The sequence below is a fragment of the Phalangium opilio genome, unplaced genomic scaffold (genome assembly GCF_054372755.1).
Source record: "Phalangium opilio isolate 3A_F unplaced genomic scaffold, DU_Popi_V2 ptg000225l_1, whole genome shotgun sequence".
In the NCBI taxonomy this organism is placed as follows: Eukaryota; Metazoa; Arthropoda; class Arachnida; order Opiliones; family Phalangiidae; genus Phalangium; species Phalangium opilio.
This window is the reverse complement of record NW_028324219.1, coordinates 1,485,901-1,504,844: the sequence shown is the minus strand read 5'-3', so window position 1 is coordinate 1,504,844 and position 18,944 is coordinate 1,485,901. Positions and strand designations below refer to the sequence as shown.

General features: G+C 39.7%; 1 protein-coding gene and 7 non-coding genes across 8 annotated transcripts; all 8 read right to left on the bottom strand.

Moving 5' to 3' along the window:
• Window positions 1-359: 359 nt before the first annotated feature.
• LOC149615294 (uncharacterized) lies at window positions 360-6,282 on the bottom strand. Its single transcript, XM_089857851.1, has 6 exons — window positions 5,585-6,282; window positions 2,960-3,820; window positions 2,054-2,911; window positions 1,317-1,994; window positions 648-1,076; window positions 360-546 (listed from the first exon to the last, which is right to left on the bottom strand). The coding sequence occupies exons 1-6, from the start codon at window positions 6,280-6,282 to the stop codon at window positions 360-362; spliced, it is 3,711 nt and encodes a 1,236-aa protein (XP_089713977.1).
• Window positions 6,283-14,417: 8,135 nt separating this feature from the next.
• TRNAP-CGG (transfer RNA proline (anticodon CGG)) lies at window positions 14,418-14,489 on the bottom strand. Its single transcript has one exon. It is a non-coding gene; the product is annotated as a tRNA-Pro (tRNA).
• A 732-nt stretch (window positions 14,490-15,221) lies between these two features.
• On the bottom strand, window positions 15,222-15,293 carry TRNAP-CGG (transfer RNA proline (anticodon CGG)). The gene has a single exon. It is a non-coding gene; the product is annotated as a tRNA-Pro (tRNA).
• A 563-nt stretch (window positions 15,294-15,856) lies between these two features.
• TRNAP-CGG (transfer RNA proline (anticodon CGG)) lies at window positions 15,857-15,930 on the bottom strand. Its single transcript has one exon. It is a non-coding gene; the product is annotated as a tRNA-Pro (tRNA).
• Window positions 15,931-16,175: 245 nt separating this feature from the next.
• On the bottom strand, window positions 16,176-16,247 carry TRNAP-CGG (transfer RNA proline (anticodon CGG)). The gene has a single exon. It is a non-coding gene; the product is annotated as a tRNA-Pro (tRNA).
• A 1,051-nt stretch (window positions 16,248-17,298) lies between these two features.
• TRNAP-CGG (transfer RNA proline (anticodon CGG)) lies at window positions 17,299-17,370 on the bottom strand. The gene has a single exon. It is a non-coding gene; the product is annotated as a tRNA-Pro (tRNA).
• A 563-nt stretch (window positions 17,371-17,933) lies between these two features.
• On the bottom strand, window positions 17,934-18,007 carry TRNAP-CGG (transfer RNA proline (anticodon CGG)). Its single transcript has one exon. It is a non-coding gene; the product is annotated as a tRNA-Pro (tRNA).
• A 245-nt stretch (window positions 18,008-18,252) lies between these two features.
• Window positions 18,253-18,324, bottom strand: TRNAP-CGG (transfer RNA proline (anticodon CGG)). Its single transcript has one exon. It is a non-coding gene; the product is annotated as a tRNA-Pro (tRNA).
• Between the last annotated feature and the right edge of the window lie 620 nt (window positions 18,325-18,944).

The following is an 18,944-nucleotide window of genomic DNA, read 5'->3' as shown; positions in this document are numbered from 1 at the left end:
TTATTAATGGTCCGAAAAAATCCAATCCCACTATGGAGAAGGCGGGGTTTTCGCTAATGCGTTCCTTGGGTAACGGGGCGGTAGGCACTTCGCCTAGTTTGACTTTTGAATTTTTTGCATTTTGTACAATCTTTTACAATTGTTCTTGCCAATTGTCTACCGGCCGTTAACCAATACTTTTCTCTTAGTTGGGTAATAGTGTCTGCTATGCCGCTGTGATTAACTTCCTCATGACTTCTAATCATGAGTAATTTTGAAAACCTATGATTTTTGTTCAGAACTATGGGGTGCTTTTCACTGTATGTAAGGTCTTCGGATTCTTTTAAACGACCTCCCAAACAAATTAACCCTCCATTGCTTTAAATGGGACTTAATGAAGCTATGTTGGAAGAGGGTTGAACGTTTTTTCCCTGTTCTAACGCTTTCAATTCGATTCTATATTCTTCTGTTTGAATATCTTTTACAAATTTTAATTCAGCTAATCTAATTTCCTCCGCGGTTATGGGTCCTGTGGTTTTACCTAACCCTTTAGCTGCTTTTAAGAATCTTAACACGTATGATGTTACGCGTAATAATTTGTTTAGGGAATTGCTTAGATTTAAATCTACTATTTTTGAATTCCTACAATATTTATCACTCTGACCGACATAATTACTTTGCGCCTTTCATTCTCTATTAGTTCTAAATTAGGTTCAGGCATGGTTTTTGGCCAGTGGTCTTTAGTTTTTCTCAACCAGTGCGGTCCGTGAAACCATAACTCATTGTCTTTTAATTTGTTTGCGCTGATGCCACGAGTTGGTAGGTCGGCGGGGTTTTCGACCCCTGGACAGTGAGCCCACTCGTAGTTTTTTGTTAATTCTTGAACCTCTTTAGCTCGATTAGATACGAAAGGTCGCCATGTCTTTTGATTGTCGGTTACCCATGACAAGGCTATTGTAGAATCCGTCCAGAGATGAATTCCTGATAATTCATCTCCAAACGTTTCTTTGACGTAATTGGTTAATCTCGCTCCCAACAGGCATCCCATTAGTTCAAGCCTAGGGAGTGTAAGGCTTTTTTCTCTTAGAGGAGCTACCCTAGATTTTGCAGTAATTAAGGAAACTCTTATTTCGTTTGATTTTGTTTGATATCTGACAAAGATTGCAGTTGAGTAAGCCTTAATACTCGCATCGCAGAAGCAATGCAACTCTAGGTTGGTGATTTCCTTTTCTCCGAGGAAGTAGTGTCTGTTTATTTTAATTTCATTTAGTTTGTGGAATTCAGTACACCATGCCTCGTATTGGTTGTTTATTTCTTCAGGTAGTTCGGAGTCTCACCCTATTTTTTCTAATTTCCAAATCTCTTGGAGAAGAAGTTTTGCGCGTATTGTGAATGGAGCTAATAAGCCTATCGGGTCAAAGATTTGCGCCACTAGACTTAAAACTTGTCTTTTTGCTCCTTTTACTCCACTTACAGCGATTAAATTGCATAGGTCGAATCTGAAGCTATCTAAATTTGGTTCCCAGTTTAATCCTAATATTTTTGTTTCTTTTTCTTGATCTACCTTTTCAAATAGATCAAGCTCCTCTGGGTTAGAATGATTATTCCAAAGGTTTCTTTGATTTGGACAATTGGTTACCCATTTACGTAGATTCATGCCCGCTCCTTTTAGTACGCGAGCTGCCCCCACTGAGATTTCATACGCCTCTTCTACGTTTTTTCCCCCCGATATGAAATCATCCACATAAAGGTTATTTTTTAGTCTTTCTAAAACTCTGTCATTGACCTCTTTTATATTTTGCAAGTGAAACTTAATGGTACATCCCAATAAAAATGGGGATGGGCTGATGCCAAAGGGAACGCGACAAGTTCTAATAACGGTATATTCGTTATCTAAGATTTCTCCGTTTTGTTCTTTTACCCACAACAACCTGACAGAGTCCCTATCGCCCTCATCTAATTCCACTTGGAGGAAATCTTTCTCAATGTCGCTAACTACTACTACAGGATGTTTTCTAAATTTTAAGAGTAATAGCAGTAAATCTGGGTTAAGATTGGGTCCAGGTGTAGGCACTCGTTCAGCGATGGTTTACCCTTTGAATGGGATGAGGCGTCGTATACTACGCGTAGTTTTGTGGTAGCAACGTTTTCCCTAACTACCCCCTGGTGTGGTACATAATAGGTCCCTGCCCTTTTTTCTTTGAGAACTTCTTCGGGTACTATTTCTGTCACACCTGTTTCTAGCTGTTCTTCTATGATTTTTTTGTATTCTATATAGTATTTTGGATCTTTTTTGAACTTTCTAATTAAGCTGTGTAGCCTTTTCTCTGCTATCTGGAAATTATCAGGTAATGTTTCCTTACTAACTATCCAAGGGAACTTAACGCTGTACCTTTCCCCCGTAAACTCTACTTCTTCAAAAAATCTAGCCACAGTCGCGTCATCCCCTGGGTTTTTTGATTTTTCTTCTTTTATCCCGATGGATTCTAGATCCCAAAATCTATTTAAATTGTCATTTATTTGTTTTTGTCCAAGGCTTACGAGCAGAGTACTAACAGCGCTACAAGAGAACCTATTTCTCGGTGTTCCGGTAGGCCCTTGAATGGACCAGCCTAGAACGGTTTCTATAGCTACAACGTCATCACTGAATCTTTCATTTTTTCCTGATACTACCCGCCAATAATAATCGCCTCCAATTAGTATTTGTAGGTCGGAATTATTTTCTTCCGATTTACTGGAGATATCGGCTGGTTGTAGGCCTTTTTGGTTCATGATTTCTTCTATTTCCGAGCTATATATGCTTGGTACAGAGTGACAAATAAAGGGTACCTCTACAGCTTCTATTTCAACCTTTTGTTTGGGGTCTGAGCGATTTTCAAGGACTAATTTTACCCTATTTGCCTCCCTTTCGGTGGGGCTTTCTTCACCGAAGCTATATACATCTAAATATTCTTTTCTTACAATTGGAAGGTTAAGCTACCTCGAGAGATCCTCTCTCACGAAACTTATTTGACTCCCCCCGACCAATAATACCCTAGCTACTCCTTGTTTTTCTGGGAAGGTATTGTTGCGCACAATAGCCGTAGCGGTTTGCAGCAGCACTATTTTTTCCCCTCCTTTCACTGAGGAAACTACTTTTGGGTTAATGTTGTCTATGTTTAATTTTGATTGGGGTTTTTCTTTTAAATGGGATTGGTTTTGATCGCAAACTGCAAAAATATGCGTGCTTTTGTGACATTTTCTGCAGTTTTTAAATTTTGAAAAGCAATTTTGGGCATTATGACTAAATTTTAGACAGTTGGTACATCTACTGCTCTCGTCAATTATTTGCGTCTTTTGCTCTATAGTGAAATTTGGGCATTCTATTGTTTTATGTCCCTTTTCATCGCAAAAGATACAAAAAAAATCCGATTGAGGTTTTGTTTGTACCGATAATGCAGAAGCGGAACCGCCAGATGAAGTTTTTCTAGGGTCCGTTTTAAATTTAAAATTTTGTTTATCGTTTAGTTTATCGTTTTGTTTAAAACTTTTAGTTTGTTCAGGTTTTCCAGCCAACAACTGGGCCATCTCTCTGCACTCAACTTGTTCCTTAAAAAACCTAATTAACTCTTCCGCGTCCCAATAATTACCATCTGCTGGTTTATATTTAAGATAATACTCCGTTCGTATTTCGACTGGAAGACACCTCAATAATGCGGGACATACGTAACTAGCCTTTTCCGCGGCTGAGGTTACCCCTAATGATTTTAAACATCTTAAGTTTATTTCGCACGTGTCTAATAGACGACGTAACGCCCTAACATTATTGACTTCGTTAATTGGTTCAATACTTGCTAACTTTCTAATATGTTCATTAATAGCAACATGTGTTTTATCGTATCTTTTTACCTCTCCGAGTGACGTATGTCACGGAGAGGTTCTAATTTCGACGTGTCTGTGTGTCTGTCTGTGTGTCTGTCTGTCCGTTGTTACACCCACGTGACCGCGTTCGCAGTTTGCAAATCGGAGCAAACGTGTATTCAATTTCCAGACCGCATTTACAGTCCCGGAAATTGTATTCCACTTACAGGCTATTACTCCATTGCCTGTCTAACAACTCTGTTCATTTGTCCACCCCACATGGACACCAGTCTGAACTTACTAGCTTCTAAACGCCACCATCTTGTAGTCTTTCGCCCATTCCACATGGACACCAGTCTGTACTTACTGGCTTCTAAACACCACTACCTTCTCGTCTTTGTCCATTCCACATGGACACCAGTCTGTACACCTGGCTTCTAACACCACCATCATCCTTAAGGTTAAGACATACGCGGCGATCGGCTAGGGTTACGAGAAACGTCTAGCCTTCCATTGACGGGGTCTTCCGCCAAGGTTCACGCAATTGCGATGTTCTTATACATAGCTGCGTTTCGAAACCCTTATATACTACCTATTTGAGTAGGGCGAAGCAACCGGCGTATGCTTCATTTCAAACGCCAATATTAGTCAAGTCTCTCAAGAATGTTTAATTATTCTTTTTTAAAACGATGTAACGTTCAATAAGGCGAATAACTAACGAAGAAAATATTAAATATTAATTAAATTTATTTTAATATTTAAGATAATCTTGTTTCTCAATTCAAAATTAATACGGAAAGAGTTAAAAAGTAGTCTATGTTTTTGTCTGTGTGTGTCCGTCCGTTGTTACACTAGTGCGCTGCGTTAGAAGTTCGTTTTGTTTTGATGTGTAAAGAAATCCTACAGAACCATAATATTCCCTTTATCCTTAATATAAAGTGAATATGTGGAAATATTTTTCGTAATTATGATGCATTTAGTACTTTTGTAGCTTTAAAGCTCTGTTTCATTTTGATATTCCAAAGATTCTTTTTAATATTATTATTTGAAATGGCTGTTTACATATACTTAAGCTATACTACATCTGTATATAGAATAATCCTTGGTTTAGTGATTTCATGAAGAAAGCTAAGATCTAAACTCCGGCGGGTATATCTAGTATTACCCGCAATAGGCTTAGTGAAATAAAGAGTAAATAATTGAGGCCTGAGGTGAAGTAAACTTTGGGTTTTGATTTTCGTGTCTGAAATGAAGAGACACCAACGGTTCAGATTGAGCCGAAAGTTAAATACACTCTTAAATAATCAGGTTAAGATTTTATAATAGAAGAAAAGATCATGGTGGCAATACGTTATTCTCTTTATGGTGCGCATAGACTATCAGTGCGTCTAGCTACAAATTAGCTTTGGTATTATTTAACGTTAACGCTCATGTTGGCAAGCTAAGAATATTGTTGAGGTGAGACGAGACGGTAGTGTTTACACTGCTAACCAGTTGTGAATGTAGCTGTCAGCTGAAGCGTAGACTTCATTTCCTGTTCTTTTTGCCATTGACTGATTTCCATGTGTCCAAGATTTATCCTTATTGGATGTAAAATGTCGTCTGCTTTACTGTATATTCGCTATGCTTGGAATACTGCTTCAATATTTCGTAAATTTTTACTTCAAAAAAGTGAAATAATTCCATATCTAGGTAAATAACTTTGTAGTAGTAGACCTCTTGACTCGGAGAGGTAATATTTTGGTTTTCCCAAATTGTCTTTAACAAGTCTAATATTTCATCATAAGAGCTATCAATTTCGGGAAATCCATCAGCCTGAAGGGCTTCGCCATCTAAATATGATATTAAGTGAATCATTTTTTCTACCTTTGAGATATTTGTTTGATCCTGGATGGTGATTTTGTATCTTGCCCAGAAGCTCCGCCATTTCTTATGGTCTCCTCTGAACCTCAAGATGTTAATTGGCGGAAGTTTGACGCCTGCATTTCCGTTGTTTCCAGCGCTGCTTTGTTGATTTGGCGGCGTGGGTAGCGGTAGTTGCCCGATGACGGTTGATCCACCGTAGCTGGATCCTCCTTGTCCGTTTGCCCTTCTGATAGCCCTCGTTGATTTCGATTTATAGAGAATGATGATGTCCCTCTCGTTGATGGCTTCGTTTCTTTCTTTGAATAGTTCGGCTTCGTCTTCAATGAGAGACTCTACCTTGGCGTCTAGTTCTACTAGCTCTTCTTCTTTTTGCAGTAAAATGCTTAGATTGTCTTCAATATCATCTATTACAGATGAAATTGTTGTGTTTTTGAGAAGCGCGTCTAGTTCACTTATTGTTCTTTTAACTGCGTCGCGAGTGCTTTTTCTTGCAGCCCGTTGTAAATTTAATTTGTCCAGACGCGCTTGTTGCGCTTTTGAAGTTTTGTTTGTTTTTGAGGATGAGGATTTTGGGTCGTTTGTTTTGTCCCCGTCCATATTTCAGGGTTGGCAAAAATCCGGATTTTTCTTGAAAAAGCCACTGGAATGGTTTTTTGCTGGTTTAAACCGGATTTTAATGGATTTATCCGGCTTTTTTTATACTACTCTCTAGTGCTTAATTTTAGCACTACTTTTTACATTTAGTGCGCTAGTTGTCTTCTGCTAGGCCGTCTGATTGAGAATAATTTTTATTGTACATAAAAGTTGATAAAACTATAGACATTTCCCATAGAGATGAGTAGGGCCCCTGATTTAATCGGGATTTTTCAATCCAACCCGACCCATATCGGGTCGAAAAATCCTAGGTCGGGTTGGGTTAGAAAATTACTTAAAACGTTTCTCTGGTCGGGTCAAGTAGGGTTATCATACCATCTACCCGGGTAGACATTTTTATTATCTTTAATAAGGCAAGGTCGAGCCCGGGTAGGCTTTTTTGTGATCTTCAATAGGGCAGGGTCTGATAAAGATTTTTCTAAATGAGCGGTCCGACCCAACAATTTAGCGTTGTGAAAAATTCAACTCAGTCTCACGAGTTTTGGGTGGGGCAGTGGGAGGAGGGTGCGTCAAACTAACCCACAATATATGGGAATCGACCATTTCGATGAAATAAAGAGGTAAAGACATGTGGGTCAAACCTTTCCTTCCATCTCGCTTTATGGTGCCTGCACAGTACTCTATTATATATTTTTTGAAAAATCCACTGGATTTTTCAACGTGGTTTAAACCGGTTTCATCCAGGTGGATAAAACCGGACTGGATACCAGCGTGCCAACCCTGCCATATTTTCACCCGTAATTTCGTCTTCGTTTGGCATTGTTTCGTTTCGATTACGCGTTTAGTCCCGGGTTTCGCGTACCATGTAGAAAATTGGACTTTTGTTTTATCCAATTCCTAGGGTTTGCTGGTTCTGGGAGAGCTTGAATTTTTGTCGCTATATCGCCGACTGAAAAACGATACCGCGTTCTTTTTGATTTGTTTTAATTGGGTGCTAACCGCGTTTTAATTTAGTTTAATTATCCTAAGGTTATTTTCAAAGGACAAGTCTTTGGGTTTTATTTTATTTTATTGACGACTCTCAAAATTTTTACCCATCTTGCTTGCGCAGCGAAGAGCAGAGAAGTGGTTCCTCTCTTTACAATGATTTCTATAGAAACCCAGGGATGACGTCAATAGACTTCATGGCGCCTTTCGGAAACATGGAAAGTTTTTTGGGGTGCGTGATTTTTACCACACATGCCCCATGTTTCGCGAAAGGCAACCTGGATTTCTTTACAAAGACTTTAATCCCTTTTTTGGGGGTTTTATATTTTTTCTTTCAATTTTAAAGTTTACATCGAGTAAAGGAAAATTTAGAAGAATGTTTTTAGGTTTTTGAAATTTAAGTTATACAGTTTGAATTATACAGTTTGGTATTTTATATTTAATTTAATTTGCTAAGTTATAAAATTAAGATTTAAAGAATTTTATTAAAATAAAGCATGCACATTTTTAACAAGCTCTAAATTTAATAAAAGTGAAGAAGAGTTATTAAACGAGTTAGAAACGCAACTGGATAGTAAGTTAAAGAAATAAATTTTAGTTTATTTCATAATGTCCAATCTTAGGTAGTACAAAAGGACAAGGAACAAAAAACAAAGAAATAAGAGCAAATAAGTTTTTTTTGAAGGTGAATAAATCATAATATGCAAATTTGAAGAAAATACTATTTGTAAAGAAGAGACCAATAACGTCTTTGTTGACGGCCCCAATATTGCCCTTAGATGACTATGATAAACCCTTTGAAATATTGGTTTTTTTAAAATGTCATGTAGCTATTTACACATTGTAAATTACAGTATTGACGTCATAAGGCTACCTTAATGGGGGCCGTCCACAAATTTAGGTGTTGGTCTGATCTTTAACACAGTATAAAACTCAATTAATTATTGATTTAACTTCTACACAGTTGTTTCCCAAAAATGTCCTAAATACCGAAGCGAAAACAAAAAAGATGATGAGGAAAATTCTAGTAAATCCCGTAATGCTGACAAAAATTCGAACGAATGCCGAAATGATGATGAAAATTCTAACGAATCCCGTGATGTTGAGAAAAATTCTAACGAATCCCGTAAGTGTCACGAAAATTCAAACGATTCGGAATTCATTCATGAAATTTTTCCGCAAGATGATGACGAAATGGAAAATTCCCATCAAAGTGAATCTGAACCGGACGAAAAGAAAACCCTGTTCAACCTGAAAAAATGATAGATGAAGATGAGTGTCAAAGAAAGAAAAATAGATAAGAGTTTAAAAAAATACAGAGTTTCAAAAAATGAAAAATAGAGAAGAGTTCCAAAAGCAAGAAAATAGAGATAGAAAGAAAAATATACATGATTTTGAAATGTCAGAAAATAGAGAAGTGCTTGAAAACCAGAAAATTGAAGATCAAGATGGAAAAAACGAATATTTAAATCGAAAAAATCAACCAAACGAGGGAATGAGTGAAGTAGAAATTGACAGCAATGAAGATGTATCTGTACCAAACGAAAATTCAATACATTCAGGATTCAACAAAATATTCGATAAGTTTCGAAACAAGGATAATTTTGTGTTTTATTATTTCTATTGTCTTTTTACTAGGTATAATGAAAAATCTCAGAGAAAAACCCGCAGATGTAGAAATGACAGCACACGACCTCGAGTTGCAATCCGCGGTAGCCTCTATTTCCATGCCTTTATCCATGAAAGACTCTGAAATAGTGGAACATCAAGACAAAGGTTTAATATTCAAAAGGAAAAGTATTTACTATGAGCTAATGTATATTTTATATTTGTAGAAACAAGAAAGTCGGTAAAACGTTCCAAGAAACAACACCGAGAAAAACCCGCAGCTGCAGACAACATCGAGTTGGAATCTGCCGTAGCCTCTATTTCCGTGCCTTCATCCAAGAATACTTCCGAAAATGTGGAACATCAAGACAAAGGTTAAATATTATAAATGAAAAGTATTTTCTATAAGCTAATGTATATTCTATTCTTGTAGAAAGAAGAAAGTCGGTGAAACGGTTAAAAAAAGAACTACGGAAGTTGGAAAATAAATTGACCAAACTAGATTGATAAACCTTTCATTTCTCTTTTTGCACATATTGTATCTTAAATATGCCTTCCTTTTTCAACTATCATTGTTTCCTGTTTCTAGTTTATTTTTTAAAAACAATGATTATAATCCTTACAATGTACAAATATATATAATAAACATGTACTTGTTTACACCCTGTTTTACGATGCCTACCTATTAGTATATCCAAACTTTCCCTTAGTTGTCTTTGGTTTTAGAATGTAAATTTGTGTATGAAAACATTTCGGTAAAGTCGTTTTACATCATTCATTGCTTTACTTCTGTTGTAGTCATAACACCTTAAATGGATGCTAGGAAAATCAACCCGTTTCTTTTGGAAAAGGTGTTCGGTGACAAGAACCGTAGTAAGGATCATGATGGAGCCATGCCCATTTCTATCGGAAAGCCGTCCGCGTCGTTAGAAACTTTTACCCTTGTTGATGTTGATAAATCTTCTAGAGCAAATATGTACGATGTATTTATTACATTTTCCAGCAATATCTTCCTATTTGGAAACGACTTTTTGCCTTCTATATTCCAAGAAATGACCGAGACGCTCTCCCACCATCTGTCTATTAGATAAACAGCAAGAAAAAAAACAAAATGGTGGCAATTCTTTAGCTTTTTAAGCTAGTTATCGTGAGTGATAGCAATCGTCTAAAGGGTTGATGTCAACCTCGTGCTTTCTATGAGTGCACGATATCTAAATAGGCTATTAGGCATAGGTGTCATCCAACCTTCAACGAAAATCGGCGGATGTCTCGCGAATTCCCCTCGTGCAACTAGAAAACAAGGTGGTTAAGTTTAAATTTTACCTTCTACTGTCTATAGTTATAAAGCAGCGACAACTTATCAACCTGCTTAACGCTTTCGATAAGTTATCACTCTCGTGAAAATTAAAAAAGTAAAAGTTGAACTTCGCCAACTTGTTTTTTATTAGTACGAGGGGAATTCGCAAGAAATCGCCGATTTTCGTTCAAAGTTTGATGACACCTAAGACTAATCACCTATTTAGATATCGCGCTCTCATAGATGGTACTAGGTTGACACCAACCCTTTAGACGATAGTTCCAACTTCTTTAAAAAGTTATAGAATTGCCCCCAATATCTTTAATTTTCATTTTCGCTATAGTCGTATCTTCCGTATTTGTGGCTCTTCGACTGAACATTATAAGGTCACATTGCCCGCGGTGGTAATCTAAGTGACATTTTTAACATAACATAGTAAGCTTGGTGGTCTTTACGTTGTGGCAATCACTACACAAAGGTGACTAAACAAACTATGTTATCTGTAAAACAGGATTAATTTTAGGGCCCTATTTTAAATTAACGAAAAAAACGGAATCTGCTTGGAACAGCGTTAACGATATTAAAGAAACGCAAGAAGAAACAAAACACTGAAAAAAAACCAACATTGAATGTGATTATCATAGTTTATTAATGACGTAATAAAATATAATGTGAAAGCACTAATAGTCATATTTTTATGGTGATAAGAAAGTACGCAGACTATGAAGATAAAAAGATTCCAGAAGGTGTTAACGATATTGAAGAAACGCCCATAAAGAAAAAAAAGGCTGAAGATAAACGAAAAGTGATAAAGGTGCCCATAGCGTATTAAAGAAGTAATAACCATGTAATATAAAACAACTTTGAGTTATATTTTTATGGTGATTTTCACAATTGGAAAAGAAATTTGAAAAGAAGAAAGTACACAGAATATGAAGATAAACAAATTCTAGAAGGTGTTCTAAATTGTTATGGATCGGCCGTCGGCGAAGGTCTTACTGGAAACTCTAAGATACTCTTGAACTAAGATACATCGCTTCTGTTATCTGGAAAATTCAAAATTGGAAATGTGTACAGTTTCTAGTGTCAAGTCTAGATTTCTACAACACATTCAAGCAAAGTTTTGGTAATAATGCTATTATTTTGAAAACTCTGTAAAATTTGAAACTTTTTTATTAGGAAGGTCAGCAATCTAATAATGATAGTTCCGAATCAAGCGAAAAAGAAAAGAAAGAAAGTGATGTAACAGAAGAAAGTATAAATGAAAAAGCCCCTGAAAAATTATTTCAAACGGGAATGGGTGGTGTTGAAGAAATGGCAAAAAAACATCGCTAAGCAAAACTGAAGTTTGAAGATATGGCGAATAAAGTCAATATTGGGGAAAGCGTTCAATTAACTTATATTACCGAAATTTCTGAAAATCCTATTGATGAGGAAAATAAGCAAATCACTACCAAGTCATTAGGCATGGGAAAGAAGACAAGCAATCCAATTAACTAGAAAAATAATGTACACCGAAAAAAATTATAAACACGTAGAATTGTGGACAAATCGTAGATGTCAGAGTAAATTTGACAAAAATACGAGGAACTGCTGGATCACCTTACTACAAAATAGAAAACATATTAAGATAAGCAACGGCGTCCGAGAGCGACCTTTGGTTCTTTACTAAAGAAACGTCTAAATTGTTATTTTTATTATTTAATACTTTTTAACCCTATATATATAATGCGATGTTATCTCAATGTTAAACTGATTTAAAAAACTATTTGTCTTCAAACTAGTCGCCTCACTTTAATCTAACAGGCTATGGGCCTCGCACACCGCGCTGTTTTAAGTAGTTTAATTTTTTCCGTGTACGTTCTTGCATGATGGCTATGAATGGAGACTCCAAGTTTACCATTATGAAGCTGAACGCCTCTAATTACCAGCTATGGAAGTTCAAACTCAAAATGCTTCTAACCAGAGATGACTTATGGACCGTAGTTGATGAGGACAAACCAACGCAGAATGTACCAACTGACTGGGATAAACGTGACCAACTTATCCACATAGTCCGCCAGCCCACTGCCAGGGACATGTGGACCACTCTCCAGAAACTCCACGAACAGTCCACCATGACAAACAAGATGTTTCTTCTTCGAAGAATGCATCAAATGCGATTCAAGAATGGAAAAACGATGCAACAGCATATCACCGCCATGATGGAGTGAGTGGAACGGTTACGAGGAATTGGAGAAGTACTGAAGGATAGTTATATCGCTTGAATGCTACTATGCAGCCTTCCGGATTCGTACGACCATCTCGTAACTGCATTGGAAGTCAGACCCGAGGCTGATCTGACGTTGGAATATGTTCAAGCTAAGCTTCTAGACGAATTCAACCGAAAAAAGGAGGGTTCAGGTAAGCACGATCCGGAACAAACGGAAACAGCACTGAGGACTTGGCACAGTCAAGAGAAATCCAGAAGTCAGGAAGATAAACCCGAATGCTACAATTGCGGGAAGTATGGACACTACCAAAAGGTGAAGCCGCCGCAATGGAAATCGAAGAAACGATATTACAAACATCAAAGCAAGAGTGCATCTGCTATGAAACCCGTAGCTCAACAATCCGACTTCGCCGCCTTCAAGGCATCGAAAGATCAAACGCCAGGCACTTGGTACGTTGACTCAGGGGCCACCAGCCACATGACTAGCGACCGCTCCTTCTTCAACACACTCACACCGACGGCAGAGAGGGTCTTTTTGGCAGACGATTCGGTAATAGAAGCGGAAGGAGTAGGCCAGGGCACGATAAGATGTGTCGGTCCAAAAGGAGACATCCAAGTTCAAGACGTTCTCTACATTCCGAAACTAGGAGGCAGTCTGTTATTGGTCCATAGACTGACGAGAACCGGGCACAAGATGGTTTTTGAAGGCGACACATGTCAAGTCTATCAAGGAAATCGAGTAGCCGCAACCGCTGTAATGGATGGATGGCTGTACAAACTGAAGTGTAAAGACAGAGCCAATGCTGTCACAACAAGGACCAACCACAAGGACTGCTTACAACTATGGCATAGACGGTTAGGCCATCGGGATCCAATTGCAATCAAGAAACTTCAAGAAATGGCAGATGGAGTCACCATACGCCAGTGCGAATGTAATTTACTCTGCGGAAGTTGTATCAAGGGCAAGATGGCATCGAAACGTTTCCCGAAGACATCGGAATCTACAACGAGACAGCCCTTAGACCTCATTCATACGGACGTCTGCGGTCCTATGAATCGAGAAACCGTTGGAGGACACAGTTACATGCTGACTTTCATAGATGATTTTTCACGGTTTACTCATACATATCATACACGATAAGATGTGTCGGTCCAAAAGGAGACATCCAAGTTCAAGACGTTCTCTACGTTCCGAAACTAGGAGGCAGTCTGTTATCGGTCCATAGACTAGCGAGAACCGGGCACAAGATGGTTTTTGAAGGCGACACATGTCAAGTCTATCAAGGAAATCGAGTAGCCGCAACCGCTGTAATGGATGGATGGCTGTACAAACTGAAGTATAAAGACAGAGCCAATGCTGTCACAACAAGGACCAACCACAAGGACTGCTTACAACTATGGCATAGACGGTTAGGCCATCGGGATCCAATTGCAATCAAGAGACTTCAAGAAATGGCAGATGGAGTCACCATACGCCAGTGCGAATGTAATTTACTCTGCGGAAGTTGTATCAAGGGCAAGATGGCATCGAAACCTTTCCCGAAGACAACGGAATCTACAACGAGACAGCCCTTAGACCTCATACATACGGACGTCTGCGGTCCTATGAAACGAGAAACCGTTGGAGGACACAGTTACATGCTGACTTTCATAGATGATTTTTCACGGTTAACTCATACATATCTGATCAAGAAGAAAACTGAAGCCCTGAACAGGTTGAGGGAATATGTTGCCATGGTCTCACTCGCACCCGAAGCGAGTATCATACCCCTAGACCAACGTACCATGAATTCAGCAGAAACAAGCTCAACTCCAAGACCTACCCTGTAATTAGTTGCAATTAAATATTCACTAAATGTCTTCTGCAAAATATCGGGTCCGTCCGGGATTTGATCCCGGGACTCCTCGCACCCTAATCGAGTATCATAGCCTTAAACCAACGACCCATATATGTACCTGAAACAAGCTGAACTCATTGGTCTACCCTGTGATTAGTTGCATTTAAATATTAACCAAATTACTTCTGCATAACTCGGGTCCGTCCGGGATTTGAACCCGGGACCACTCGCACCCGAAGCGAGTATCATACCCCTAGACCAACGGACCATGAATTAAGCTGAAACAAGCTCAACTCCAAGACCTACCCTGTAATTAGTTGCAATTAAATATTCACTAAATTACTTCTGCAAAATATCGGGGCGTCCGGGATTTGATCCCGGGACCCCTCGCACCCGAAGCGACTATCATACCCCTAGACCAACGGACCATGTATGTAACTGAAACAAGCTCAACTCGTAAGACTACCCTGTCAATAGTTGCATTTAAATATTCACTAAATTACTTCTGCAAAAAATTCGGATCCGTCCGGGATTTGAAACCGGGATCCCTCGCAACCTAAGCGAGTATCATAGCCCTAAACCAACGACCCATATATGTACCTAAAACAAGCTGAACTCATTGGTCTACCCTATAATTAGTTGCATTTAAATATTCACTAAATTACTTCTTCAAAAATTCGGGTCCGGCCGGGATTTGAACCCGAGACCACTCGCACCCGAAGCGAGTATCATACCCCTAGACCAACGTACCATGAATTCAGCAGAAACAAGCTCAACTCCAAGACCTACCCTGTAATTAGTTGCAATTAAATATTCACTAAATGTCTTCTGCAAAATATCGGGTCCGTCCGGGATTTGATCCCGGGACTCCTCGCACCCTAATCGAGTATCATAGCCTTAAACCAACGACCCATATATGTACCTGAAACAAGCTGAACTCATTGGTCTACCCTGTGATTAGTTGCATTTAAATATTAACCAAATTACTTCTGCATAACTCGGGTCCGTCCGGGATTTGAACCCGGGACCACTCGCACCCGAAGCTAGTATCATACCTCTAGACCAACGGACCTGCATGACACTGAATCATGCTAAACTCATAGGCCTACAATTTTACCATTTGTGTTTAAATAGTCAATTTCTTCTGCAAAAACTCGGGTCCGTCCGGGATTTGAACCCGGGATCACTTGCACCCAAAGCGAGTATGATATCCCTAGACCAACGGACCTGCATGACACTGAAACATGCTAAACTCATAGGCCTACAATTTAACTAGTTGCAATATAATAGTCACTAAATTACTTCTGCAAAACCCGGCTCCGTCCGGGATTTGAACCCCGGACCACTTGCACCCGAAGCGAGTATCATACCCCTAGACCAACGGACCATGAATTCAGCTGAAACAAGCTCAACTCCAAGACCTACCCTGTAATTAGTTGCAATTAAATATTCACTAAATTTCTTCTGCATAAAGTCGGGCCCATCCGGGATTTTAACACGCGACCACTCGCACCCGAAGCGAGCATCACACCACTAGACTAACGGACCATATACGCAGCTGAAACAAGCTCCACTCCAAGGCCTACCCTGTAATTAGTTGCATTTAAATATTCTCTAAATAACTTCTGCGAAAATTCGGGTCCGTCCGGGATTTGAACCCGGGACCACTCGCACCCGAAGCGAGTATCATACCCCTAGACCAACGGACGTGCATGACACTGAAACATAATAAAATCATATGCCTACAATTTTACCATTTGTGTTTAAATAGTCAATTTCTTCTGCAAAAACTCGGGTCCGTCCGGGATTTGAACCCGGGACCACTCGCACCCAAAGCGAGTATGATACCCCTAGACCAACAGACCATGTATGTAAGTGAAACAAGCTCAACTCGTAAGACTTCCCTGTAATTAGTTGCAATTAAATATTCACGAAATTACTTCTGCAAAATATCGGGTCCGTCCGGGATTTGAACCCGGGACCACTCGCACCCGAAGCGAGTATCATACCCCTAGACCAACGGACCATGAATTCAGCTGAAACAAGCTCAACTCCAAGACCTACCCTGTAATTAGTTGCAATTAAATATTCACTAAATTACTTCTGCAAAATATCGGGGCGTCCGGGATTTGATCCCGGGACCCCTCGCACCCGAAGCGACTATCATACCCCTAGACCAACGGACCTGCATGACACTGAAACATGCTAAACTCATAGGCCTATAATTTAACTAGTTGCATTTTAATAGTCACTAATTTACTTCTGCAAAACTCGGCTCCGTCCGGGAATTGAACCCGGGACCCCTCGCAGCCTAAGCGAGTATCATAGCCCTAAACCAACGATCCATATATGTACATGAAACAACCTGAACTCATTGGTCTACCCTATAATTAGTTGCAATGAAATATTCACAAAATTACTTCTGCAAAATATCGGGGCGTCCGGGATTTGATCCCGGGACCCCTCGCACCCGAAGCGACTATCATACCCCTAGACCAACGGACCATGTATGTAACTGAAACAAGCTCAACTCGTAAGACTACCCTGTCAATAATTGCATTTAAATATTCACTAAATTACTTCTGCAAAAAATTCGGATCCGTCCGGGATTTGAAACCGGGATCCCTCGCAACCTAAGCGAGTATCATAGCCCTAAACCAACGACCCATATATGTACCTAAAACAAGCTGAACTCATTGGTCTACCCTATAATTAGTTGCATTTAAATATTCACTAAATTACTTCTTCAAAAATTCGGGTCCGGCCGGGATTTGAACCCGAGACCACTCGCACCCGAAGCGAGTATCATACCCCTAGACCAACGTACCATGAATTCAGCAGAAACAAGCTCAACTCCAAGACCTACCCTGTAATTAGTTGCAATTAAATATTCACTAAATTTCTTCTGCAAAATATCGGGTCCGTCCGGGATTTGATCCCGGGACTCCTCGCACCCTAATCGAGTATCATAGCCTTAAACCAACGACCCATATATGTACCTGAAACAAGCTGAACTCATTGGTCTACCCTGTGATTAGTTGCATTTAAATATTAACCAAATTACTTCTGCATAACTCGGGTCCGTCCGGGATTTGAACCCGGGACCACTCGCACCCGAAGCTAGTATCATACCCCTAGACCAACGGACCTGCATGACACTGAATCATGCTAAACTCATAGGCCTAAAATTTTACCATTTGTGTTTAAATAGTCAATTTCTTCTGCAAAAACTCGGGTCCGTCCGGGATTTGAACCCGGGATCACTTGCACCCAAAGCGAGTATGATATCCCTAGACCAACGGACCTGCATGACACTGAAACATGCTAAACTCATAGGCCTACAATTTAACTAGTTGCAATATAATAGTCACTAAATTACTTCTGCAAAACCCGGCTCCGTCCGGGATTTGAACCCCGGACCACTTGCACCCGAAGCGAGTATCATACCCCTAGACCAACGGACCATGAATTCAGCTGAAACAAGCTCAACTCCAAGACCTACCCTGTAATTAGTTGCAATTAAATATTCACTAAATTTCTTCTGCATAAAGTCGGGCCCATCCGGGATTTTAACACGCGACCACTCGCACCCGAAGCGAGCATCACACCACTAGACTAACGGACCATATACGCAGCTGAAACAAGCTCCACTCCAAGGCCTACCCTGTAATTAGTTGCATTTAAATATTCTCTAAATAACTTCTGCGAAAATTCGGGTCCGTCCGGGATTTGAACCCGGGACCACTCGCACCCGAAGCGAGTATCATACCCCTAGACCAACGGACGTGCATGACACTGAAACATAATAAAATCATATGCCTACAATTTTACCATTTGTGTTTAAATAGTCAATTTCTTCTGCAAAAACTCGGGTCCGTCCGGGATTTGAACCCGGGACCACTCGCACCCAAAGCGAGTATGATACCCCTAGACCAACAGACCATGTATGTAAGTGAAACAAGCTCAACTCGTAAGACTTCCCTGTAATTAGTTGCAATTAAATATTCACGAAATTACTTCTGCAAAATATCGGGTCCGTCCGGGATTTGAACCCGGGACCACTCGCACCCGAAGTGAGTATCATACCCCTAGACCAACGGACCATGAATTCAGCTGAAACAAGCTCAACTCCAAGACCTACCCTGTAATTAGTTGCAATTAAATATTCACTAAATTACTTCTGCAAAATATCGGGGCGTCCGGGATTTGATCCCGGGACCCCTCGCACCCGAAGCGACTATCATACCCCTAGACCAACGGACCTGCATGACACTGAAACATGCTAAACTCATAGGCCTATAATTTAACTAGTTGCATTTTAATAGTCACTAATTTACTTCTGCAAAACTCGGCTCCGTCCGGGAATTGAACCCGGGACCCCTCGCAGCCTAAGCGAGTATCATAGCCCTAAACCAACGATCCATATATGTACATGAAACAACCTGAACTCATTGGTCTACCCTATAATTAGTTGCAATGAAATATTCACAAAATTACTTCTGCAAAATATCGGGGCGTCCGGGATTTGATCCCGGGACCCCTCGCACCCGAAGCGACTATCATACCCCTAGACCAACGGACCATGTATGTAACTGAAACAAGCTCAACTCGTAAGACTACCCTGTCAATAGTTGCATTTAAATATTCACTAAATTACTTCTGCAAAAAATTCGGATCCGTCCGGGATTTGAAACCGGGATCCCTCGCAACCTAAGCGAGTATC

Bases quoted from the DNA above. Each gene is read 5' to 3' on its own strand.
- LOC149615294 (XM_089857851.1), bottom strand. From the start codon at position 6,282: ATGGACGGGGACAAAACAAACGACCCAAAATCCTCATCCTCAAAAACA. The intron at 3,821-5,584 runs GTTAAAGACAAT...TGAACATATTAG, and splicing joins TATGATGAAATATTAGACTT to AAAGTTAGCAAGTATTGAAC. The intron at 547-647 runs GTCGGTCAGAGT...ATACGTGTTAAG, and splicing joins GAAAGGCGCAAAGTAATTAT to ATTCTTAAAAGCAGCTAAAG.